The 27684-nt window shown below is 35.6% G+C and overlaps 2 protein-coding genes across 5 annotated transcripts in view; both read left to right on the top strand.

Annotated features, from left to right (window-relative positions):
* Window positions 1–14702, top strand: part of LOC109379396 (atherin-like) — a 21084-nt gene extending 6382 nt beyond the window's left edge. Inside the window, exon 3 of the mRNA XM_019635962.1 lies at window positions 14606–14702. Within this exon, the coding sequence (XP_019491507.1) occupies window positions 14606–14614 (9 nt within the window). The 3' untranslated portion in view covers window positions 14615–14702. The remainder of the gene's footprint in view (window positions 1–14605) is intronic.
* The window catches only part of VPS54 (VPS54 subunit of GARP complex), a 76676-nt gene continuing 54962 nt past the window's right edge, over window positions 5971–27684 (top strand). Inside the window, exons 1-4 of one of the 4 annotated variants that reach the window (XM_019635290.1) lie at window positions 5971–6052; window positions 17799–17954; window positions 19328–19569; window positions 25846–25924. In XM_019635290.1, the coding sequence (XP_019490835.1) occupies window positions 17819–17954; window positions 19328–19569; window positions 25846–25924 (457 nt within the window). In that variant the 5' untranslated portion in view covers window positions 5971–6052; window positions 17799–17818. Of the gene's footprint in view, window positions 6053–14620; window positions 14709–17798; window positions 17955–19327; window positions 19570–25845; window positions 25925–27684 lie in introns of those variants that run through there. The other 3 variants (XM_019635301.1, XM_019635306.1, XM_019635309.1) reach the window with 3 other exon arrangements.

The raw sequence follows: 27684 nt of genomic DNA, 5'->3' as shown, positions 1-27684 counted from the left end.
TGCAGCCCCTGCTGCAGTGGGTTGCCATGGGCTACTGTGCGTAGCCAGCAGCCAGCGTGAGCGGCCAGCAGCCGCAGTGAGCGGCTGTCCAGAAGCCGGCGACTGATCTGCCTCACCCGGGAAAAGCGCAATGATGGTGCCAACTTGGTCTAGTGAAGCAGCGTCCCCCACAACTAAACTGAAGAACAAAAAAAGGACAGCAACTTGTCTTTTCCCCTTCCCCCCAATTCCCCAGTGCTGTTCCCATACCCCAATTAAAAAAAAATCACTGTTTTAGACAACTGACATACTTTTTGTTGTATTTTGCATAGATTAATGTAAAGTGTGGAGAAAAAAAGTTAGCATGAATGGCTTCGGTGATCTTAAGAGGTGCTCTGGTCAGCTGGGAGTCAGTAAGTAAAAGCTGAGAGAGTATTTTTGCCATCGAATATTAGGGTCGGAAAAGACCTTACTTCTGGCTTGCTTCACAAATAGATGGCAGGAACCAGATGAGGAAATCTGAAGAGCAGAAGTTTGAACATGGCTCAAGAATGACAATGTGACCATGTACTTGTAAGGCAAGAAATGGGGATTTGTAAATTAGAATTGTTTAGGTTCTCTTATATATGCATGCATGCATGCATGTGTATATGTATGTATAGTATTTGACATTTTACTAGCAGAGGAGGACATTTCCATAACTTTGGGATAGGGGAGGACTAATATATCCACTTAGATGAAATTCATGTTACAAAATCCTCTAAAAATGCTTTAATCTAAAGGAGGATGACATATATATTATTTAGATATCTTCTTGTACTATTCCCATCTTATTTTTAAAAATCCAAATTTCAAAAACAAAATTAATTTTAAAAATTATAATTAGCAGGACTGGTTGGAGGCTTTTTCAAAGACCCAGGACCCTAACATCTAAACCAGTGGTTCTCAAACAGGGGTGATTTTGCCCTCCAAGGGACATTTGGCAGTGTCCGGAAACTTTACATCCTGTAATGCACAGGACATACCCTACACCACTCTACCCGCCACACAACAAAGAATTACCTGACCCAAAATGTCAGTAGTGTTCTAAACCTGTGGTTTGCATGATTCTGGTAAGGAAGGGCCTGAGCTAGTGGGAAAATACTCTCAGGGCCACTGATTGGTGGATTAAATTAACCCTTTAGATCCTCTAGCAACTTTTACACTTTGCAGGGGGAGGCAGTTGAGGGGAAAGTAAAAGGAAATCTATGACATAATGCAGATATTTTTTAGTCTGTTTAGTTGTCTTCAAACCTGAAGAAAAATATTTTTTTCTGAAAATGGCAGCCTTATTTTAATTTGAACTCTGCAAATTTGAACTCTTATGTTTTGAATTGTTTGTTACTGGTGCATAGGTTTTTGAAATTGGAAATAGATGTAGTATAGTAGTATTTTCTTTACTAGAAGTTATTTTTTCCTCCCTTGTAGCTTTAGCTGCCAAGAAAGGAGAGAAGTAAGCTAAGTGTTTTGATTAATTAATTAATAGTGTATGTTGTGAATGACCAAAATTTTCAAAGCTTATACATGGATCTCATCTTTTTTTTTTTCCTCATAGGCCCCGCTTTGACTCTTATTTAATTTGTTTTTAGCAAACTCAGTTTGGTGATAAAAGAAGAAAAGATTGACAGTTAGGATCCTTTTTGCTACTTACCTGTTGTATGACCTTAGATAAATTGCTCAATCTTTCTGAGCCAGAATTTTCTCATCTCTAAAATAGAAATAATGATAATTCCTGTATTATAAGGTTATTGTGGGAATTGAGTGGGGTAACATGTTAAGATGCTATGTCACCTATGAAAGAGACTGTATTAGTTCTTTACTACACCTGAAACGAATATAATTAATGTTGTATCAGTTATACCTCAATTAAAAAAAAAAAAGGTTACTTGTTTCAGAAGAATCAAATTACAAAGGGATAGAGAGGGTGCCAAATGCAGGAATGTAGGTAGCAAGGCAGAGAACATTGACTGATGACAGCCTCTCTAGGGAGAAGAGAGAAATTCTAAAAATATATTGATAACAAACTACTAAAAGAACTGGTATTATTACCATAATCTGAGGCTCTTTACTGTAGGGGCAGACTGACTTCCTTCAGTAGCCCGAGAGTATCATTCATATTGCACAGTGTAAAACTTATGGTGAAATTAAGTTGTGAAGAAAAGGTTACTTGTTTTCAAAATATGCTATTTAAAAAGTCATGAAAATATATAATTTCAGAAGCTACTTATTTGTACAAAAAGATTTAGTCTTTTTGAGAGTAAGATACAGTTTGTGGATTAATTCCCTTGTTGGGAATAATTCCTTGTCTTCGTTTACTATTCATACCCTCTTTATATTTGAAGGGGTTTTCCACCATTGGTAATTGCTCTTCAAATGCGAAGACTTAACTGCAGAAATAGGGATTTTAATCCTACTCACTATTTGTAAAATCTTATCTCTTTCTAGACTTGTTTCATTTTCTATTTATTTTTCAACATCTTTTCACAAAAAGAAATGCTTTGGTTTTTTCTACATGTCCAGTAGTCCATAGTTTGTGCTGTAGTGTTTAGAGTTGAATTAACTAAAATATATGAAATGAATGGGGAAAAATGTAATCTCTTACAGTTTTGTTAACTGGTCAGCTTTCTTTTACAATCATGCAGAAGTATGACTGCAGGTAAATAGAGCTTAAGCTATTCAGTGAGATTCTTTCTGGGGTAGCAGGTGGGTAGAATAGTTTGAGACAGTATTCAGAATAAGTCATGTGGTGGTATTGGTAGGTATATATATATATATATATATATATATTTTTTAATATGGTGAACTTAAGAAATTGGATTTTAGGAAGTAGGGGAAAGTTTTCAGGGAAAAAAATGCCATCGATTTAGAGAATTTTATATTCAAATGGTTGACTTTTTGGCTAAAAGGAAGTTCAGAGAGTGGGTGTTTGTGTATGAGTATTGTGGTGATGCATCATATTTTATGAGGTGTAATCAATATGGTAAATATTTCAATAAAAAAATTATTACAATAAAAGACACATCACCATGAATCCCCTTCAACATACTCCCCCTTGCTTAGAACACACTTATCCCATTGTTCTTGCCACTTTCTGAAGCAGTGCTGGAAGTCCTCTTTCATGAGTGTCTTTAGTTGCGCCTATGTGGCTGCCGTGATGTCCTGAAGGATTCAAAACTTTACCTTTCATGTTCATTTTGACTTTGGGGAAGAGCCAGAAGTCACAAGGTGCCAGATCTGGTGCATAAGGTGGATGAGGACACACTATAATGTTTTCCTTTGACAGAAATCACCATACCGGAAGTGATGTGTGACATGGAGCATAGTGATGAAAACCTATGGTGAATGCTGCTGCTGAGTGCCATCCAATGGAAAGGCAGGGACCTTCAATATGGGAAGTGGCATGCTGAACCTTAGTAACAGTGTGACAAGTTTCAACTTGTTCTATGTAGTCAGTTGGGTGTGATCTACGGTTGAGAGACGATGTGTTTTAAAGTGTGCTGTAAATCATCCTCCATCATGACAATGCTCTGCGTCACACATCGCTTCTTGTATACAGCAATTTCTGTCATATAAAAACATTACGGAGTCTGGCCAAGTGGCTCAGTTGGTTGAGCTTGCTCAAGAATGCGAGCTCTAAGCAACAGGGTCACCGGTTCGATTCCCGGCCTGAGCTGAGCTGCCGCGGAGTTGCCAACAGGTGGCAGGATGGCTCAGCTAAAAAAAAACAAAACAAAAATAACAAAAAAAACCATTACGGTGTATCCTTATCCACCTTATTCACCAGATCTGGAACCTTGCGATCTGGCTCTTCCCCAAAGTCGAAATGATTCAGGACATCGAGGTAGCCACGGCAGTGCAACTAAAGACACTCATGAAAGAGGACTTCCAGAACTGCTTCAGAAAGTGGCAAGAATGATGGGATAAGTGTGTTCGAAGCAAGGGGGTGTATTTTGAGGGCGATTAATGGCAACATGACTTTTACTGTAATAAAAGTTTTCTTAAAATTTAAGCATTCACCATATTTTTTTATCAGACCTCGTAAGAGGTTTTTCTTCTGTGGAGTAAATAAAGTAAAATTTGGAAATCATAATAATTATGTCAAGAAAGTTCATGCCTTTTCTTTTTCTTTTTCAATTTGGCTAAACTGAGAGGTAGGTTGGACCCAGGTGATGAAGACTTTTTAGATTTGACAGACTTAATATGTGTACCAGGGGTGCCAAAAAAATGTATAAAAGTGGACACTTTGGTCAATGTTGGCTCAAGCTGTAGTTTGTCATAATCAGAAGTGTCTGGACACTAATGCTAACCACTTTGAGCACCTCTTGTAATTGCAGAAGTCAAACGTGACCTGTATTCACCTTTTGTTATCAGTATATATTGAGTATTAAAATTTTAGTATAGGTTTTCTTTCTTAAAATGTGCATACATTTTTTTGGCACCCTCTGTATATATACCACTGTCATAGAATACTTAAAGAGATTGACCTAATCAGATCTTAATTTTAGAAAGATGATTCTGAAGTTGAATGAGGTTAGGCCCAAAGAAGGACTTTAGGTAGGAAACTCATAATAGTCTAATCTGCAAATAAAATCCTGAACTAGCGCAGTGGCAGTTGGAATGGAGAGCAAGAGATGGATTTGTAATGAATTTTGGAAGCAGAATCCATAGCTGGTATAGAAATTGAAGATTGTAAAGAGGTCAGGGAGTCAATTTGGCTCTAGGGTTTCTAGCTTGGGAAACTACATAAATGGTGTTGCCATTAAGTGAGCTAGAGAAGGAATAAATTTTTGGCAGGTGGAAGAGTGGGGTGAAGATGGTAGTTAATGAGTTTTAAGTTTTGGATGTATTGAATTTGGCTATCTATGAGACTTGTAGGTAGTTATAAATTTGGGTGTGGGACACTGAAAACACGTTTGGATTGTAGAAAGATCTGGAATGTATCCAGTTTTCTCCATCTCCTCTACCATTATCTGAGTTCAGGCTACTGTCATCTCTTACATAGATTATTGCAAGTTTGCTATCTGGTCTCTTCTAGTCTTAGTCTTGTCCAATCCATTCTCTGTGCTACAATCAGTGATCTTTCTAAAGGGCAAATTTGATTATATTGTACCTCAGCTTAAATTATTTCTGTGACTTTATTCTCACAATAAAATCCACATTTCTTGGTACTTTAAAAAATTTATAAATTCATTAATTTTCCCAACTTATCTCGCCTAATGACTCTTCACAACTCCGTCCTCCCCCCAAATATATAGTTTTTCTCAGAAGTTTTTACTTACTTGTGGTTTCTGGCAGTTGGCTCTCTCTTCCCTCCAACCCCTTGCATATGTGCACTGTTCCCTATTCATGGAGTATTCTCCTTGTTCCTTCCCTCCATTTGGCTCATTTCTACTTACCGTCAGTTCTTGGTAAGTTTTCATTGGTTTATTATTATTATTATTGAAAAAATTTAAACCCACAGAAAAGTCAAAAGAATAGTAGAGTGAACACCTGCATGTATAAACACATGCACACACACTCACACACTTTTGCCAAACCTGAAAAACAGAATGTAGATATCTTGATGCTTCACTCCCAAATACTTAAGCATGCATCTCCCAATTACAGGGACATTACATGACCACAGTACCATGTGACACCTAAGAATAATAACAATTGCTACATGACACCTAAGAATAATAAAAATTGCTCCATAACATTGTTCAACATATAGTACATACTTAAATTTCTTTATTTGTCCCCAAATTCTTTATAGCTTCCCCATCCCCCCCGCACCCCCCCAATGAAAGATTCAATCAAACTTTCATGCATTGCATTTGGTTAGTATGTCTCGTTAGTCTCCCCCAATCTGGACTAGTCCCACTGCCTCCCTCTCTTTATTTTATGAAAAGTAGAAACATTTGTCCTCAAGTATATTCCATATTCTGAATTAGTCTGTTTCTTCATGATTAGGTTCTGGTCAGGTGTTTCTGGCAAGAGTACCACACAGATGATATGCATACCTACCACTTGATCACATCAGGAGGCACATAATGTAAGTCTGTCTCCCTGTTGGTAATTCTGGCCTGATCACTTGGTAAAGATAGGAACTGATCTCGCTACTATTTAATTAATAAATATTTGATAGGGTGATTCTTTGTGGACATGTAAATATCCTGTTCCTAACAATCTTTTAAACTAGTGTTTTAGTATCCATTAATGATCCTTGCTTGAATCAATCTTTGCATTGGGTGATTACAAATGGTGATTTTCTAATTCTTTCATTCCATCTACATTTATTATTTTCATTGACTTTTGAGGGCAGTAAGGTCAGGATAGATGAAGACTGAATAGAGGCAATTGAATTTAGAAATCAGGTCATCATTCTTTACCTTTTTCAGAACCAAGCGAGTGCTAGAGGTGGAAGACAGATTGCTAAGGAGGTAGATCAAAGAGAGAATAGATTTTGCCAGTGGAGGGGAGGTAAGAAAGTAGCTTGAGGAGACTGAGTTGAGGGAAAGAATTTTAATTTAGTACTTGAATTTTTTTTATGGGCTGATGAAATTGAATATAGGAGTCGGAATAAGTAATAGAACAAAGTCTTAGATGAAGTGGGAAGAGGTAAAATCAAGAACTGCTGGTTGGGGGATTAATCCTGGAGAAGAGTAGATACCTATACTGTATCTCAGGAAGTTATAGGAGTTGTAGATAGGAGAGAATTAGGTATGTTTCATTATGGAAGGAAGAAGTCATATCTGAGGACTTTTTTTTTTTTGGTATGAAGTTAAAAGACAGCTATTTTTTAAACATGGGATTGATGAAGGTAAGCTAGGGGACATGAAAGCAATGAGAGTTTGTTATAAATACGAGTACTGTGGGGATTAGGAAAGAGAAGGATTTCACAATAAATCAGTGAAAGGACTGCTAAGCAGGCCTCATCTGACATTGGAATAAATTTATAATCTATATGTTTTATGTAAGTTTTCTCTGGCAGTGTTCTGCAACCAGGAACAAACTAAATACCGATTGTATTGAAAATAGATGAGGGAGGAGAGAATTGAAGATGTAAAGAAGACTGTTGAAGTAATTGACGACGGGATTCAAGCTAAATTGAGAAGCTAGTAAGGCAGGACTGGGCTTAGAGAGCCAAATAGCAGGGAGGGGTGTAGAGGTAATGCCAAGCAGTGATTAATTAAATTACTACTGTGTTTCCCTGAAAATAAGACCTAAACCAAACATAAACCCTAGCATAATTTTTCAGGATGCTTGTAATATAAGCCCTACCCCAAACATAAGCCCCAGTTAAGATCGTCAGCCAGACATGACTGAATAAATGTAGATTTTTGTGCATGAGTAAATGAATAGTTGTAGATTGTTGGAGCAAAAATTAATATAAGACCAAGTCTTATTTTTGGGGAAACATGGTAATTTATTGTTGGTTTGGGGTTATAGTAGTAATGAACTTTATAGTTACTTAGTTTATACCTTAAGATAACATGTAATATTTTAATTCCTGAACCACTTGCTAACTCATTGAAGATGAATTTCTAACTGTTTTGCTTTATTTTCTCTGAAAAGAAAATTCCTTGAAAGCATTGTTTTTATTGTTACTTAACAGTTATAGAGTACTTGTTTAGATTATTTGAAGATCCTGCGCTTTAGGTATCTAGATATAAAATATATTTTATTAACAAAGACAGACTGTCAACACTAGATTATGTCTACTCTGGAAAGAAGCTAGGTAGTGATTACTCAAAACAATAGATAAATCCAGCTGTCATTTTTGTTTTTTAAATTTACTCTTTTTGTAAGCATTTCAATAAGTTTAATGGTTTACATACTTAAGACATATGTATTCTCCAATACATTGGGAATGAGTGATTTTTAGGATTTATTTACTAATCTTTGATTTCATTACTGAGATTGTTGTGAGCAATAATGTATATGATACATAATTAAAAAAAAATTTAAGTACTTTAAAAAGTTATGACTAAACTAGGTTTTGTCAAATGATAAATCTTATACTTAAATGGTGTAGAAGTTCTTTGTTTTTGCCTAGGTTGTATGAAAGAAGCTTAACTATATCATTATTATACCAAGCTTTATACCAGAAATTGGCTCTTAAAATTCCAGAAGTGTTCTGGCAAGTGCTTCTTAGAACATAAGATATTTGAGATATTTTAAGTTTCTATGATTAAAAAAATAATCTCTACTAGTATCAAATCAGTCTTTGGTAGGACATTACAGTGTGGTTCAGTATGGTTGTTTTCTTTTTTTATTTCCTTGCATATATCAGTACATCAAAATTTGGGGAAATCAAGTTTGCCATTTTTTTGTATGCTTTTTAAAAATATCACTGAATGTTGAATTTTTCTTTTTTACTAAACTTAAATCCATTGTAGCATTTGTCCAGCTCAGTATAAAAAAAATTATCTACTTTATCCATATCTCTTGAATTACAAATAGACATGTTACAGAAGTTCATTAATAAGTCAATTATTTGGAATCCAGAACACTTTTCCTGTTGAAAGCGCTATTGCTAAGATAAATTATATTGATCAAAATGTATAGTGTCTCTTGTCTCTTTCCTAGAAGAATAATTTTCTAGCAGTGCCAGTTTTATAAAATTCTTGAACCTAAAATTGCCCTAAAAATAGTCTTAAAAAATTCTTATCACCATCAGATGTTAATGCTATCACTTATTTTTAACATAAGATGGACCTAATTAATAATTATAATAGTTGTTATTGGGTCAGTAATTGATCTGATAAGGAGAAAAAGAAGAGGAAAACATTGGGTGCCTGAAATGTATGGCAGGCAGTAGTGAAATAACTTCAGTTTTTTTTGGAGAGGCAATGTGGAGTAAAGATAGAGGCATGGAATTTAGAATCAGAAGATCTGAATGCAAATACCATCTTCACAGTTAACTAGTTAAATGGTCTTGAAACCAATTACTCTTGAACCTGTATGTTTATCTGAATAATGAGGACCACTGATTCATTCATTCACTGATTCATTCAGAAATGTTTTTCTTACTATGTTGTTAGGAAGACCAACAAAATCTGAATGAAAGCATGCAAATTATGAACTGCATATGTATAGTATTTAGTCAGTAATTAGTGATGATGTAATTCTTACTGTGTTTTCATAGCTTCTCTTTACCCTGCCATCCTTCATTCTTTCATTGATAACGTATTTTCAATGCACTCTTGATCTTAGGACTTCACTGAAGTCCTTTAGATCTAATAGTGGGAGTGAGACAATCCAGATTTGCCCAAATCCCAGCTGATCTCTTTTATTGTCCCACCAGATAAGGGCAGGTGAGTATGTTGGAGGCCACTTTTCTGGATCACCTTGCTCATTTTCTCACTGTTGCCTGACAAAGTACTGTCTTTCTCAAGGTGGGGCATAGCCTAAGATGCCTCCTAGTTCCTGGGTGTGGTTAGTCTCTCCCATTCTCTCTGCCTCCACCCTTTCACCCCATCCCAGCCAATTCCCATGTGTATGTAACTCTTCCCTTTCCCCCCATCTTCTTTACCACTTTTTCTTGTTTTTTGTTTGTTTGTTTGTTTGTTTTTAATCTCATCCTTCAGTTGGTTTCTTGTTGTTTGCCTACAAATATGCTGAGTTTCCCATGGTGGCCTAAAATATTCTTGCTCAACTCTTAGTCTCTTTTCTTTCACCATTAAAGAGATGTTGATCTTGTTGCCTTTATTACTTCATTACTTACTTAACCTCTTGTGGTATGGTTAAGTAACCATACCCAGCCACTGTCCTAAATGTGTTCTAATTCAGTATCCTATTGGAAGTTAGTAATCTCCTTAACCTCTCTCTGCAGCATGTTGACACTACTGTTCACCCTTTCCTCCTGGGCACTTCTCATTTGGCTTCTGTAAGGATGGTATTTCTGGTTGCTTTCTTCTTTTCCTCTTAAATGTGTTTGCCCCACCTCTTGCTCTAGCTCTCTTTAGTCCTCTTTTTTCTCACTTTCTCCCTTTGTAATATTACTTTCTGTGATTAGCTTTATTATTATTCCTGTAATGTAATTGAACAGAGGCAGGATTCTGTTAACTGCAAGAAAGAATTTTTTTCTTAAAGGAATCATAGTTGCTTTAATAATAGTAATAATCTGCTTTTGAGGTAGTCAGTTCTCCGTTATTGAAGGCTTTCCAGTGGAGGCAGAAAGACCCCTTGTGGAAAGGATTCATACATTAGGTAGGAAGTTGAGGCAGATGATTTTTTTTCAGGTCCCACCCAACTCAGAGATTTATCACATGCACTCCACTCCCATGGATTCCACTTTGCCCTTCATTCAGATGTTTTCCAAAGCCTTATTTCAAGCCTCTCTGGCTCCTCATCTCTCTTTCTTCCCACAAGCACAGTTTTGTGTCATCAAAATTGCTTCTGTTCTAAGCCACCGTGTTTTCTAGTTTCATCATCATTTTCCAGTACTCTTTTTTTCTTTCCTTTTACTGGCATGGCTTTGAGAATCACTGTTCTATGCTTAGCTACTTTTCTGATATTAAATTATATCTGCCCATGTTGGCTTGTTCTCCCCTTCTTTCCCTCCCACTCCCAAACTATGGGCACTCAAGCAAAGGACACTAATAGAGGAGGCTCGTGATTGTAAAATTGAAATTGATTTTAAAACTTTGTATGGCATAGTCCAAATTTAATGCTTAAAATGTTTATAAGAATAAATAGTGTAGTTGCAATTATTTATTGAATGTTTACCATGTGCCATGAGCTTACAAAGGTTATATAAGTAATCTTTCATTTAAATCTTACAACATTTCTGTAAGGAAGATACTGTTGCTGTCCCATTTTACAAATGAGGAAACAGGTTTAGGAGGGTGAAAAAGTTGTCAAAGGTCACACAACTAATAAATGACAGAGATCTAAGTCATTTTATGTCCAGTTTTCTTAACTAGTATATTATACTGTGTTACAAGAAAGGTAAAGATCTAGAATCAAATTTGAGAGTCAGGTAATATTATACAAAGAAGATAATGTATTTTTGACTTAGGTTTTTATATTGTTTTGAATGTACATGAACCTCTGTGAAACATTATTTGTTAGTGGCTTATGTGTACTTACCTCTTTTTCCACAATTGTCATTCATTTGTTCATTCATTCATTGAACATTTATGCAGTTTACTTTGTGCTTAGACTCTGTGCTGGGTATGGTATAGGAAAGTGAATGAAACAAGTATACATTTATGATATAGTGGGGGAAAAGGAAATAAGCAGGTAAAATAATCAGTTATAATATGAGAAAGACTATAAAGATCACAAACTATAATGCTAGTGGAAAAGAATAACACGGTGTGTGTTGGATTCAGGAAAGAGAAAGGGGAGGATATGCTTAAATACAGTGGTCAGGAAAGGCCTGTTATCCTACTAATCAGATGCAACCACTGTTAAAATTTTGTTAAGTACTTTTTCATACATTATATATAGCTATATAAAGTTTTTATATCAAAATTGCGATTGTACTAATTTCTTCACCCTCTGTTCCACTCCAGCATCTGCAGTCTGGCTTCCACCCCCACTATTGGACATGACATTGCTTTCTGATGTCACTGGTCATGTCCTAATTGCCAAATCTAAAGGTGGTTTTTTTTTTCCCCTTATTTTTTATTTGCAAATTTTGAGCTGATATTTTTTCCTCCTGGTTTTTCTCCCACCTTCCAGGATGTTCCTTCCTGTCTTTATCACAAGCTTTTCTTTATATCTTTCTTTTCTGTCTTCAGAAATGTTGTTCTCTTAGGTTCTGTACTTGGCCCTCCTAACTAATACTCCCCTAGAGTGATGTATCCAACACCAGTATCTTAAAGTCTATAATGACTCACCATAGTCTTATGGATTAAGTCCAAACTCCTTTATAAGGTTCCACCCAGCTTAAGGAATATTCATTTTTTTATCTGCAGAAAAAAGATATGAACCTTTACTAGTATTTATCATAAGGATTGATACCAGTACCTTCAGTCAGTCTATATATTCATTTATCAGATGGTCACATTTTAAATAAGTGAGCAAGCACAAGGGATTAACGTGGTATCCTTCACTAAGTTCATCCTTATGATGTAATATAGTTCACATGAGTGGTTAATTGGGTTTACAGATTATGTTATCAGTTTAAACCAATTCTTGAAAAATGTCCAATTAACTTAACATGATAAGTGTAGAGAAATCACATCTTGGATGAAAGATAATACTAATGGAACCACAAGTTAATAAGGTGCAAAGCTGGGTTCTCCTACTAGTACAAACTCTTCCATAACCATACATAAAAGTACTTGAAATATTTGTCAAACTTAAGAATATGTTTATTTATTTTTAACAAAAAGATAAAACATTCCAAATTTGCAGATCTTTTTAGAGATAGCATGTGACTGACAATAAAAATTAACCAAACAGATAGTTACAACACACACACACTGACCCTCACACTCTTTTAAACTCTTCCTGCAGGTTGTTTTTCCTTTTTCTTTTTGTTTTAAAATAACGAGTGAGAGAAGAATTTCTGGTCCAGATGGCAGAGTAGGTAAACGCTGTGCTTACCTCCTCTCAGGACTACATCAAAATTACAACTAAACTACAGAACAACCATCATTGACGCCCTGGGAACCAGTACACCTAGAGGGCAGCTTTGGACCAAGCCGGAGCATCATCTGGCTGCCTCCAAGGATGACACACCCAAAGGGCAGACTGAGCATGCACCAGAGCTCTACTAAAGTAAATCCTGCTCTGTAGGGTCAGCCCCTGCACAGCAGCTCCTCCACTGTGGTCACGGCCAGTCCTCACAACCGATCAGCCCAAGGGTGAATCCCTCTCACTGATGTGCAAATAGCAATCAAGGCTCAACTATAAGAAGAGGGCACACACAGCCAACACAAGGGACACATCTGGAGCACCTAGCTTTGGTGACCTTGGTGACTGAGTCACTGGGCCCCACAGGACTCCTACAACATAAGGCCACTCTACTAAGACCAGGAGGCATAGCAGCCCTACCTAATACATAGAAACAAACACATGGAGGCAGCCATAATGGGGAGACAAAGAAACATGTCCCAAATGAAATAATAGAACAAAGCTCCAGAAAAAGAACTAAACAGAATGGAAACAAGCAAAGTACCAGATGCAGAGTGCAAAACACTGGTTATAAGGATGCTCAATGATCTCAGGAGAACTTTAAAAGATATAGGAAACATAAAAATGGAGATAAAAAACATAAAAAGAACCAGTCAGAAATAAAGAATACAATAACAGAATTGAAGAATACATTAGAAAGAATCAACAGTAGATTAAATGAAGCAGAGGATTGAATCAGTGATTAAGAAGATAAGGTAGGAGAAAACATCCGCAGAACAGCAAAAAGAAAAAAAAAGAATAAAAAAATGATAGTTTAAGGGGCCTCTGGGACAACATCAAGCATACCAACATTTGCATCATAGGGGTACCAGAAGGAGACATGGGAGAGCAAGGAATTGAAAACCTATTTGAAGAAATAATGACAGAAAACTTTGCTAACCTGGTGAAGGAAATAGACATACAAACCCAGGAAGCACAGAGAGTCCCAAAACAGATGAACCCAAAGAGGCCTACACCAAGATGCATCATAATTAAAATGCCAAAGGTTAAAGACAAAGAATCTTAAAAGGAGCAAGAGAAAAGCAGTCAGTTACCTACAAGGGAGGTCCCATAAGATTATCAGCTGATTTCTCAACAGAAACTTTACAGGCCAAAATGGATTAGCATGAAATATTCAAAGTGATAAAAAGTAAGAACCAACAACCAAGACTACCCAGCAAAGCTATCATTTAAAATCGAAGAAGAGCTAAAGAGTTTCCCAGACAAAAAGCTAAAGGAGTTCATCACCACCAAACCAGTATTAGAGGGACTTCTTTAAGATGAAAAAAAGAAAAAAAATATGAATAATAAAATGGCAATAACCACATATCTAACAACAATTTACTTTAAATGTAAATGGATTAAATGCTCCAATCAAAGGATAGGGTGGCTGAATGGATAAGAAAACAAGACTTTTATATATCAGGACTATAAGAGACTCACTTCAGATTGAAAGACACACACAGACTGAAAGTAAAGAGATGGAAAAAGATATTCCATGTTTATTCATCTGTCAGTGGACACTTGTATTGTCTCCACCTCCTGGCTGTTATGAATAATGTTGCTATGACATGGATATACAAATATCTCCTTAAGACCTTGCTCTCAGTTCTTTTGGGTATATACCCAGAAGTGGAGTTGTTGAATCACATGGTAATTGGAGGAACCAACATAAAAAAAACCACATATTGTTTTCCATAATGGCTGTACCATTTTACATCCCCACCAACAGTGCATAAGATTCTAGTTTCTCCACATCCTTGCCAACACTTTTTGATAGTAGCCACCCTAATGGGTGTGAGGTCTGTAATCCTATTTTTAATGACAGTATCATCCATTGTTTGATTGTACTATAGCTTATTAACCAGGTCCTTCTTATTTAAGAGATTGGTTGTTTCAACTTTTTCACTCTTAAAAATAATGCTGGGATTATTTCTGTTCATGTTTTGGAGTATGTGTATATTTATTTTCTTAGGATATGTAATCTAGAAGTGGAAATTAAAGTAACTTTTGAAGGGAGGAGAGGTACGTAGAATACACAGGAAAATGGAAACATCAAGAAGTTCACAGTCTAATAGGTAAGACCTATACAAAAACCAGAATTTCATTATGATTGGTGTAAAAATAGAAATGCATAAAGAGTGACTAAGTGTGAGAAACCAAAGAAGGCCTTAAGAAGATAGTATTTGAATATGGTATGATATAATTATGAGAAGATTACCATGTGAATAAGGGTAGAGCTATTTATAGATTCTCATTGTAGGTAACTACTGATTAAATGCCAAATTTGTTTTTAGTTACAAGTGGAAGCATTAGAAATCAGAAATTGCCCAAAAAAAAGAAAAGAAAAAAAAAAGGGCTGGCTGAGTGGCGCGTTGGTTAAGAGCTGGCTTGGGACGCCAGAGGGCCCCGGTTCGGATCCCACATATGAGGGCCAGTGACACTGCCCTCTACAGCTAAGATGCTGAACAACAGCTCAACCTGGAGCTGGGCTGCCAGGAGTCGCTGGCGACGGCATAGGCTGCAGCCCCTGCTGCAGTGGGTTGCCATGGGCTACCATATGTAGCCAGCAGCCAGCGTGAGTGGCCAGCAGCTGCCGTGAGCGGCCGTCCAGAAGCAGGCAACTAATCTGCCTCACCCAGGAAGAGCGCAATGATGGTTCCAACTTGTGCCAGTGAAGCAACGTCCTCCACAACTAGACTGAAGAATAAAAGGACAGCAATTTGTCTCTTCCTTTCCCCCAATTCCCCAGTAAAAATATTGCCTGCAGTTCATGCTCAGAACTTTCCTTTTTCCTCTATTCTGTGTTTCTTGTTTGCTTTTATTTTTGCTAATTTCTTTCCTGGGCAGACAAACTATTCTTTGCTTACACTGAAACTTTCTTACTAAGATGCTTCATAATTTCTGTTCTTTTAGCCTTTCAATGAAAGATGATTTCTTTTTTTTTTTTTTTTGCTGCAATTGTTTAGAGGCCATTTGGATTTGCTGTATTTGTTTATACATCCATGCCTTATGAATAAGTACGTCATGTTTTATTACCAGTGATTGCACTTGCCAAGTGTCTGTATCATACTTATGTTGTCATTAACACAAAGTTTGGTTCTTACTGTAGGGACATCTTAATAAACTCAGGATAGTGAAGGGAATGGAGAATCAAATGATTGGAAATTAAGGCTCACCTATGTAGGCAGCCCCCTAATTTTACATAATCCCTTTATAGCTAGAGATTGTCCCTCTTTTCATAAGAAGAATAAGGAGAGGTGTAAGAAAAAATAGAACACCTGCATATGTTTCCCAATTCAGAATATTTAAGGAGTAAATAAGTTGTTCCTCCCCCCTCCTTCCAGATACAGAAATAACTTATAGGAGTCTAGAAATATTTTTCCACAAGTCCCCATATCCCCATGTATTTCTAGCCTCCTAAGATGGCACTGAAGGATTTCTTTTTGGTATAAAACAACATGAGGTAAAAAGAATAAATTGAAATTTTAGTGTACTATTGAATCAAAATTTATCAGACATCAAAGAATGGATTTTCAACATAAATATATTTTATATTTATAACTTACCGATTAAAGTGTCAAATGTGTTTATTTTAGCCATTTTATTTGATGAAGTTAACAAAAAAGTTAAAATGCTTAATGTTAAATTTAGAATTGTCTTTACTAAATACTTAATATCCAGGATTGTGTCATACAATGTTTCCTATCCTTTAGATGTTTTTTCTCTTAAATATGCAAATGCTTTATGCAGAAATAAATGCAGCAGGCCAATGAATGATGCCTTTCAAACCAAGGCCCTGATTAATTTTCCCAGATATTTTCATTGTAGTATTCTTTTGCCCTGTACACCTCACCAAACTGCCAAAGAAGTCCATAGGACAAGAAAGCTATGGCTCTGTATTGCTTAGAGAACCAACTGTAGTCTAGCCATACTGTGGGTGTTTTTGTAAATATGATTTATTTGTCAGTACTTCCCAATGCAAACATTTCATTCTAACCAGGTCAGTTTCCACACAGCCTTATGATTACTCCATGCCTCTTAACCTTTATTCATGCTGTTTGCTTCTGTTCAGGGACCTTGAGGAAGTTATTTATGTTTGTGCATTTTCGTAGCAGCTTGTTTCTTATGGTCTCAGTGAATGGTGTAATTAGAAATCTCTCCTTTGCATAAGAAGGACTGACACAGATGCAGGGAAGTCTGAGAAATGTAATTTTTAGCTTTCCACCAAACTAGAAGGGAGTTAGAGTGGGTGAACTTTTTGTCACTGGTCTTCTCTAGCCTTATGTCTCTGCTCTTTATTTCTTATTCACCAGATTTCCTAACTTGGCTTTTTTGTTGTTAAACTTTTTAAACCACATGTATCTTTGTAAACTATTTAGTCTTCCTAGGCCTTGCTATAATTGTCTCTAGTATGAGGGAACTTAAACTAGGTGATCTCTAAGTTTCCTTTTAACTATAAGCTTCTGTTTATATTAATTTATTTATTCCTTCATTAAAATATTTATCGAATGCCTGCTATTTGATAGATATGCTCAGCAATATAAGATTATCTACTCTTTAATAATAAAATAATACATGTTCTTCAGTATCCAGGTTATGTACTGCTTCATTTGTAAAGTCTTACCTGACACTATAGCCTATATAATCTTGCCTTGCCCCACAAATTCTTTCAGCACTTACTAAAAAAATGTAGACATAGGTTAACTTGTGTTTTGCTAGTGTTTTGATTGTTTTGATTACTTAATTTAATTGCAGGCACCTTGAAAAATACTTTTGTAATCATTTAATATAGTGACAGTCACATAGTAATAATAAATATAGTGATAACATTTATGAACACAAACTGAGGCAGGCTTTGTTTTAAATGCTTTACATATATCCATTCCTTTGTTACAAAATGTTAGTGAGATGGGATCTCTTTTTATCTCCATTTTTACAGAGAAGGTAAATACACAAAGGTTAAATAAATTTCCCCAAGGTTATACTGCTGGTAAGTGAAGCTGGGATATGAACCCATGCAGTCAACATTTTAAATGTTGCTTATGCTTTGAGGGATTTTGAATAATGTGTCTGTTTTTGAAAGTTTGTGACATGCATAATACTTATAGATGAATTTTGATTTGCTTTAAGTATCTTAATTATTATATTTTTTTACTCATTTTCAGTTGAGTGGTGATTTTATGCAATGGCTTCAAGTCACAGTTCTTCACCAGTGCCTCAAGGAAGCAGCAGTGATGTTTTCTTTAAAAAAGAGGTAGATCCGACAAAACACGTTCGACCTGTGCAGTCACTGCCAGATGTGTGTCCCAAGGAACCCACAGGTAATGCTTTTTTTTTGAGGATTTTTACTGAGGATTTGTATTATCTTTAAATGAGTAGTCAGATTTCATATATGTACCTTAAAAGAGTAAATTGTATGATGTTAAAACTAAAGAGATATAAATAATTTGGAAATAAGTAGATTAGCGAATTTAATATAGTTCTTTTCATGCGTTTCCATAAAAGAAGTTACTTAACGTAAACTGAAAAAAGTGTCTTGAAAATGTAAGTATAGATCATAAGTTTTTTAGTTAAACATAGCACAGTCAATCCTCATTATTTGCAGATTCAATGTTTGCAAATTTGCCTACTTCCTAAAACTTATTTGTAATCCCCAAATCAATATTGTGGCTCTTTTGTGGTCATTTGCAGACACGTGCAGAGGAATGAAAAATTTAAATCCCCTGATGCACAGGTTCCTACCTGAGGTTGAACAAGGCAACACTGCCTTCTTGTTTCAGCTGTCATGCTGTAAATGAGTGTCCTTTTTGTGGTCTATTTAGTGCCATGTTTTTTGAATTTTTGTGCTTTTTGTTGGTGATTTTTCTTTTTAAAATAGTTCCCAAATGTAGTACTGAAGTGCTTTCTAGTGTTCCTAAGCACAAGAAGGCTGTAATGTGCTTTATGAAGAAAATATGCATGTTATATAAACTTCAGTCAGATACGAGTTATAGTGCTATTAGCCATGAGTTCATTAATGAATGAACAATGTGTATTAAATAAAATGTCTTAGAAACTCACACAAGATTATGTATTGATTGGCTGATGAAAGTGTTGTGACCACAGACTTGCAAAAATTTAACCCTGTATTTCCATTAGGAGAAATGGTTCAGTATTTGTTAAGGTAGTGTTGCAGTGACTTTCTGGAACAGAACTACTGGGAATAGCAAGAATGAAATGTATATTTTTTCCCCTCTATGATTAATGCCACAGCAGCATTTATGTTATTTAATTATAAGCCAAAGAAAGAATATTGGAACCAGTAATGTCTACCATAGAACAATAGAAAAAGGCCTACTTAAAAAAAAGCCCCTGGATTTTAAAGGATAGAAGATCTGAAATAGAAGGTAGAAGAGTTTTGATGTTGAAAAAAGATAGAGAAATTGTACAGTAAGGAAAGGAATTAATGAAAGACTTTCTTTCCCACCCAACCTATCCTGTAACTACAACTCTCAAATTTTGCATATCTTTTATCTTGTACATGTTTTTCCTCCCTTGGCAATTAATGCTGAAAGCATCAAGTTTATTTAATCAGATTATTTTTTATTAAAACATTTGCTATAGAAGAGACAATTTAGTTGCATTTTGATTTTTCCAGGATGTACTTTCAAACATAGAACTTACTTGACAGAGTTCTCTTGTTTACTTTTTACAGGTGATTCAAATAGTTTATGTGTTGCCCCATCTCTAGTTACAGATCAACATAGATGGACTATATATCATTCCAAAGTAAATCTTCCAGCAGCATTAAATGATCCTAGATTAGCAAAAAGAGAATCTGACTTCTTCACAAAAACATGGGGATTGGACTTTGTGGACACGGAAGTCATACCTTCATCCTACCTCCCACAGATCAGCAAGGAACACTTTACAGCATATCAACAGGAAATCTCTCAGGTAATATCTAATCTTGAAGTTAGTTATAATCAGGTCAAAAGTAATAGGAAGATTTTTAGTTTGATTTATTATAAATTTTGACCAATAGTCTCTGAGGCACCTCTGGCATTTTTTCTGTTCATACATATTCTGTCCTGGGTTATAATTATTTCTTTGCTTAGATATACATAAATATATTTCTCTTACTGTAGTAATTCTTTCAGAATGACATATTCATAATAGTACTAAGATTCAACTGGAAACCCACCCTACCTACGAAGGAGAAAATGGTTCCATTAGGCTGTAAATCCCAGATAATTTGTGAGGTTTAAGAAATGAACAGAGAGGAACTGTTTCTATGTCTGTCATTTACCACAAGCAATTAAATAGAACATCCTATCTCTAGCAGATGTCTTAAATATTTCTAGACATGTTTCTCTAAACTCAGTTCTGAGAAGAGGAACTGATTACAGTGCAAAGTTTGAGATTTTTAATAAGTGACTTACCAATATAATTCTAGTTACCATTTCAATCTTTTAAAAATCATCATTAAAATGGTACAGGGGATATTAAAAATTATTATTATTATTATTTTTAAAGATTTTATTGGGGAATTGGGAGAGGGGAACAGTGTTGGGGAATCGGAGAAGGGGAGCAGACAAATTGCTGTTCTTTTTGTTCTTCAGTCTAGTTGTGGAGGACGTTGCTTCACTGGCCCATGTTGGTATTATCGCTCTCTTCCCGGGTGAGGCAGATTGGTTGCCAGCCTCTGGACAGCCGCTCACAGCGGCTCTTGGCAGCTCACGCCAGCTGCTGACCGCTCACGCTGGCTGCCAGCCACACACGGTAGCTCATGGCAGCCCACTGCAGCAGGGGCTGCAGCCTACACCGTCGCTGGTGACTCACAGCATCTTAGCTCCAGGTCGAGCTGTTGTTCACCATCTTAGCTATAGAGGGCACAGTGTCACTGGCCCTCATGTGGGATCCGAACCGGGGTCCTGCTGCACAGAGCTGGCGTCCCAAGCCAGCTCTTAACCAATGCACCACTCAGCCGGCCCCAAAAAATTATTTTTTAATTGCGGTATAATTGATATATAACATATCAGTTTTACATGCATAACATAATAATGTGATATTTGTTTATATTGTAAAATGATAATAAGTCTAATTAACATCCATCACCATATATAGTTACAAAAAGTTTTTTTTTTACTTATGATGAGGACTTTTAAGATCTACTCTTTACCAACTTTCATATATGCAAGAGTTTATTAATTATGATCACCGTGCTTTACATTATATCCCTGTGACTTGTTTATTTTATAACTGGAAGTTTGTGTATGGGATATTTATTTATAATTTTATAATTATTTCTTTTTATACTTTTTTCATTTGCAACCTATTTTGATTTAGCTGATTTTATTTCAATTGATTACTTTGTTCTTTTTATGATTTGGAAATAGGCTAAATGTGGCTATAATACTGGCATTACACAGTATCTGCCTCACTTTTAGTACTACCGAATATTTTTCTATAGAACTTATAAATATTATTTACTTTTGTATGTGTATATACTGTCTAGAACTTTTGTTCTGTTTTCAGTGATCTGTCTGGATGTTGATAAGTAGATGAGTTTTAATATGCCTTTTTTTTTATGGTTTCTAATGTCACACATCATAACCTACAACTTGGCTTTTCTGTTTATCCATTTATTAATCAAATATTTATTGCGTGCCCTCCATGTGCCAGGCAGTGTTCTAACACGAGGGACACAGCAGAGACCAAAACAGACACCAGTTCCCTCCATTACAAACTTAACATTTCTAGCAGATTATGTAAGCAATAAACCCTAAAGCAACCACTAAAATAACAAAACAAAGAATTATAGCTAATAAACTGATGGAAGAAACAGCATGGAATAAAATAACTCTCAATCCAAACAAAGGCAGAAAAAGAGTAAGAAGGGAACAAAGAATGGATGAGACAAAAAATAAACATTAAGATGATGGACTTAAACCTAACCCTATCAATAATCACATTAAAATGTAAACGTTTAAGCACCATAATTAAAAGTCATAGATTGTGAGATTAGATGAAATCGCATGACCTAACTATACAGTGCCTATAAGAAATGTACTTTAACTACAAAGACATAAAACATTTAAAAGTAAAAGGATGGAAAAAGATATACCAGTCTTAACACTAGTCAAAAGAAAGCTGGAGTGGCTATGTCAGTATCAGTTGAAGTAGATTTCAGAGCAAAGACTATTACTAGGGATAAAGAAAGTTATTTTATAATGATACAGGTACCTTTGATGGATTCATCAATAGATTTGAAATGGCAGAGGAAAGAATCAAATTAGCTTAAGGAAATGTTGATAGAAACTTAGCAAAATGTGTAGGTTGAAGTGAAAACAGTGCTTAGAGAGAAATTCAGTAGCATTGAATGTATATATTAGGAAACAAGGAAGATCTAAAATTGATAATCTAAGCTTCCACCTTAGGAAACCAGAAAAAGAAGAACAAATTAAATCCAAAGTAAGCAGAAGAAAATAAATCATAAAAATTAGAGCAGAAATCTATGAAATTGAAAACAGGAAAATAATAGAGAAAATTAACAAAACCAAAAGCTGGTTCTTTGAAAAAGATCAATGAAATTGATAAATCTCTAGGCAGGTTAATTAAGAGAAAAAGATTACTAATATCTACTAATATATTAATTACTAATATAAATTAGTAATATATAAATTACTAATATCAAAAATGAAAGGGGGGCCGGCCGAGTGGCCTGTTGGTTAAGAGCTGGCTTGGGATGCCAGAGGGCCCCGGTTTGGATCCCACATATGAGGGCCAGTGACACTGCCCTCTACAGCTAAGATGCTGAACAACAGCTCAACCTGGAGCTGGGCTGCTGTGAGTCGCCGGTGGCGCTGTAGGCTGCAGCCCCTGCTGCAGTGGGATGCCATGGGCTACCGTATGTAGCCAGCAGCCAGTGTGAGCGGCCAGCAGCCTCCATGAGCGGCTGTCCAGAAGCAGGCGACTGATATGCCTCATCCGGGAAGAGCGCAATGATGGTGCCACCTTGGGCCAGTGAAGCAACGTCCTCCACAACTAGACTGAAGAACAAAAATAGGACAGCAACTTGTCTGTTCCCCTTCCCCCAATTCCCCAGCGCTGTTCCCATCCCCCAATTCCCCAATAAAAATCTTAAAAGAAAAGAAAAAAAATGAAAACGGACACATCGTTAATAATCCCATGGACATTAAAAGGATAATAAAAGAATATTATGAATAATTTGATACCCACAAATTTGATACTCTAGATTAAATGGACCAGTTCCTTGAAAGACACAATCTATTAAAACTTGCACATGAGAAATAGATACTCTGAATAGGCCTATACTTATTAAAGAAATTGGATCAATAATAACCTCTCAAAACAGAAATTTTTGGTAATCTCCAAAAAATAAACCAAAGGGGATACTTTCTAATTTATTCTATGAGAGTAGCATTAACCTACTACAAAAATTAGATAAGAGACATTATAAGAAAGGAAAACTACAGACCAGTATCTTTCACGAACATGGATGTAAAAATTCTTAACAAAATATTAGAAAATCTAACACAACAGTGTATAAAAAGAATTATATGCCACGACTAAGTGATGTTTATTCCATATATGCAAGGCTGGTTCAATATTCAAATAGCAATTAGTGTAATCTTGCACATTAACGGGCTAAAGTAAAAAAATCCTGAGTTTTTATCAATAGATATAGAGAAAACATTTGACAAAATTCAATACCCATTCATGATAAAAACTCTCAGCAAATTAGGAACACAGAGGAACTTCCTCAACTTGATAAAGAACATCCATAAAAACCCTACAGCTAATGGTGAGAAACTAGATACTTTCCCTCTAAGATCAGTAACAAGGTAAGTATGCCCCTTTTCACCATTCCTTTTTAACATTACACTGGAAGCCGTAACTAATGCAATGAGACAAGAAAAGGAAATAAAAGCTGTATGGATTGGGAAGGAAGAAATAAAACTATTTTTATTCACGGATGACATGATTGTTTATATAGAAAATTCCAAAGAAGCCGGCGACTGATCTGCCTCGCCCGGGAAGAGCGCAATGATGGTGCCAACTTGGGCCAGTGAAGCAACGTCCTCCACAACTAGACTGACGGACAAAAGGACAGCAACTTGTCTGTTCCCTTCCCCCAATTCCCCAGCACTGTTCCCATCCCCCCAATTACCCAATAAAAATCTTTAAAAAAAAAAAAATGAGACTTCTGGGATTCCTCAGAGTTTAAAAAAAAAAAAAAAAGAAACTTCTGGAACTAATAAGCAATTATAGCAAGGTTGCAGGATACAAAGTTATTCTTACAAAAGTTAACTGCTTTCTTATATACTAATGATGTACAATTGGAATTTGAATTGAAAACACTATTTATATTAGTACCAAAGAAAATGAAATATTTAGGTATAAATCGAACAAAATACAATATATGAGAACTACAAAACTCTGATGAAAGAAATCAAAATCGAAATAAATGGAGAGAGATTCCATATACATGAATAGGAAGACTCAATATTGTCAACAAGTCTGTTTTTCCCAACTTGATCTATAGATGCAATGCAATCCCAGTTATAATCCCATCAATTTGTTTTGTAGATATTGAGAAACCAAAAGTTTATGTGGAAATGGAAAAGAGAATAGCTAACACAGTATTGAAAAAGAACAACAAATTTGGAGGATTGAAACTACCTGACTTCAAGACTTACTGTAAAGCTATAGTAATACAGACAGTGTGGTATTGGTGAAAGAATAGACATATAGGACAAAGGTACCAACATAGACAGCTCAGAAATAGACCTACACAAATACAGTCAACTGATTTTTGACAGAGGTGAAAAGGCAATTCAATAATGAAAGAAGAGTCTTTTGACTAAATGGTGCTGGAACAACTAGCCATCCACGTGTAAAAAAAAAAAAAAAGAATTTAAACCAGACTACCTATATGTTTCACACAAATCAGAGTAAAACGGGTCATAAATCAGAATGTAAAATGCAAAACTATAGCACTTCTAGAAGATAACATAGGAGAAAATTTATGACCTTGAGTTTTGGCATAACTTTTTAGATATGGCATCAAAAGCACAATCTATGAAAGAAAAATAGACAAGTTAGACTTCGTTAAAATTAAAAACTTGAACTCTATGAATGATAGTGTTAAGACAAGCCAGAGATTAGAAGAAAATATTTGCAAAACACATAAATGATAAAGGACTGGTATCCAAAATATACAAAGGACTCTTAAAACTCAACAAGAAGAAAACAACCCAATTAAAAAACGGGGGAAAGGACTTGAATAGACATTTCTCTGGAGAAGATATACAAAGGTTCAGTAAGTGCATGAAAAGATGGTCAACATTACTAATGGTTTTAAGTGGTAAATTTTATGTAATATTACCACATATGAAAAATGGACAAAAGATCTGAACAGACATCTCACCAAAGAAAACTTTCAGATGGCAAATAAGCATATGAAAAGATAATAACATCATTAGGGAATTGCAAATTAAAACAATGAGATGCACTACACATCTATTAGAAATATGGCAAAAATCCAAAACACTGACACCACCAAATGCTGGCAAGGATGTGGACCAATAGGAACTCGCATTCATTGTGGGTAGGAATGCAAAATGGTGTAGGTGCTCTGGAAGACAGTGTAGTTTCTGACAAAACTATCAAAACTCTGAACACTACTACTAACCCAATGTTTTTCATTACCATATCTCACTTTCCTATTTGTCCTATTTATGGTATCTTTGAAACGATAACAGTGTTTTTAGTGGTCACCTAATCTGATATCAGAGTGGAATTTCTTTTTTTTTTTGACTCAAAATGTCAACTAATAAATACCTTTCTATCTCCGGTATGAAGGTTGCCAAATTTTCTTCTTGTTTTTAAAAAAATAATTCTCTTAATTGATTTCTGTTAAATAAGTGAGGAATTTCATTTGCTTTCCCACATCATTCCAATTTTATGGAGATTTTACTATAATTATGTAAAATGGGATAACTATATGAGTGTTTATACATCTCAGTGATATTTAGTTTGTTAAGCATACTTATTTGTATTTAAGTTTATGAGGCTAATGATTTCATATTTAAAAATTACAGAACTAATTTGATATATTCTGATATTCTGTTGTGAAACATTTTGATGCATTGAGTTCTCATATTCCCACACAGCATTTGATCACATTTTTATTTGTCCTTTTACTAGAAAGAGAAGATTCATGAGAGATGCAAGAATATTTGTCCTCCTAAAGATACCTTTGACAGAGCTCTCTTACATACTCATGGTATGACTATGTGCTATTTGTAGATAATGTGTAGATGAATATGTGCTGTTTGTAGTACAGCATAAATATTAATGAATTAAATTCTTAATTTTGGGACCTTGTTGTCTGTCATACCTATAATTTTTATTTCTAGTGAAATTTGTATAGCTTACAATCATAATTTTTTCTAGAAGCTTTTAAGAGAAAAATTTTGGGTTTGATGGTAGTGACGTCCTTCAATTCAACAAATACTTATTTAATATCTGGGTGCTTGGTACTTTGCTTGTTGATTAAAAATAGATGAATAAGAAACAGTCACTGTCATCAAGACGCTGATGGTCTCCTGAGTAAAGTTAAATAAATAAACTAAAAATTGCAGCACTGTATATCAAGTAGTAAGTTTGGCGTAGTAAGTTTGTATAGAGCTCGTAATAAGTTCGTATAGTCTTAAAAGACTTCCTAGAGTTGATGATGATTGCCTATGTTTGAAACTAGCTATTGAGAAAGATTTATGTGGGAAAAGGCATTCCTGGAACAGGAAACAGTTTATACAGAGCCATAGAATCAAGAGAGAAATTAGCATGTTCAAGGCACTGCAAGAGTTCAGTATGTTGGCTCTTCTGGGAGCAAGAAATGAAGCCAAAGAAATAGGTGGAAGTCAGATCAAGAAGAGCTTTATATGCCATGCTAAGGACTATTTATTTTCTAAAAGCAGCATAGAGCTACAAAATCTTTTTAACCAGACATGATAAGATTTATGATTATACATTTCACTGTGAAAACAGTTGTGGATAATAAATTTATGGATGATGATTAAACTAGAGTCAAGAAGACAGTTGGAAGCTATTGCAATAATACAAGCGAGAAATCATGTGGCCCCAATAGTTATAATGAAGATGGAGAGGATATTAGGCCTTTGAGAGATAGAGGCACATGTTTTGGTGGTCAGTCAGTTGTTGGTAGCGTAGCAAGTTGATTCATGGATGACTCCCAGATTTTTTGCATGGGCAGTTGGCTAGGTTAAGTGCAATTCAGTGAGAGAGACAATGTAAGAGGAGGAATTTCGGACATGGAGGCTTGTTTAATTGCAGTTTTGGTATGTATGCAACCTGGAACTTAGGAAAGAATCTGGGCTGGAGATGTAGGTATGGTAGACATGGTCATGGATGGTATGCTAGACAGTAGCATGGTAGTTGAATGCAAGGGCACAAATGGGATCACCAGGGAGGATGTGAAGAGTGAGAAAAGAACTGATAATAGAACACTAGGAAGCTGTCACATTTAAGGGACAGATAGAAAATGAGGTACCTTTGAAGGAGTCTAAATAGAAGTCAGAGATAGCAGAGTCAACCAGGAGAGAGTTTCACCTTAGAAACGAAAGGTAGTGAGAATTGCAAAGAAGCGAGAATGATTAGTCTACAGTATCAGAATACTTCAGGGATAGATCAGTTTGCACACTGAGGAGTCTTCATGGATTTGGTAGTTTAGGAGAATTTAGAGAGAGCATTTAAACTGGAGTAGTGTTTATAGAAACCTCAATACTATATATTAGGGAGTGAGTACAAGAGAAAGAAATGGAGATTACCAGTATGGATGTGACTTGAAGATTTGAGATATAGGGTATTCACTACAGAGGGAACAGAGTGGAAGAATGTTTTTGCGTGGCCAGCACTAGATGAGGCAAGAGAGACATTTGCATAACCCTGAGAATGAGTGCTTCCTTAAATTTTACCCCTGAGAACCTCCCTTGCCTCAACCTAATCTGGGTCCTATGTTTTATC

This window comes from Hipposideros armiger, unplaced genomic scaffold, assembly GCF_001890085.2.
Source record: "Hipposideros armiger isolate ML-2016 unplaced genomic scaffold, ASM189008v1 scaffold_2, whole genome shotgun sequence".
NCBI classification, from domain to species: domain Eukaryota; kingdom Metazoa; phylum Chordata; class Mammalia; order Chiroptera; family Hipposideridae; genus Hipposideros; species Hipposideros armiger.
Note: the sequence above shows the minus strand (reverse complement) of the source record. Positions and strands in the feature narration are given on the sequence as shown.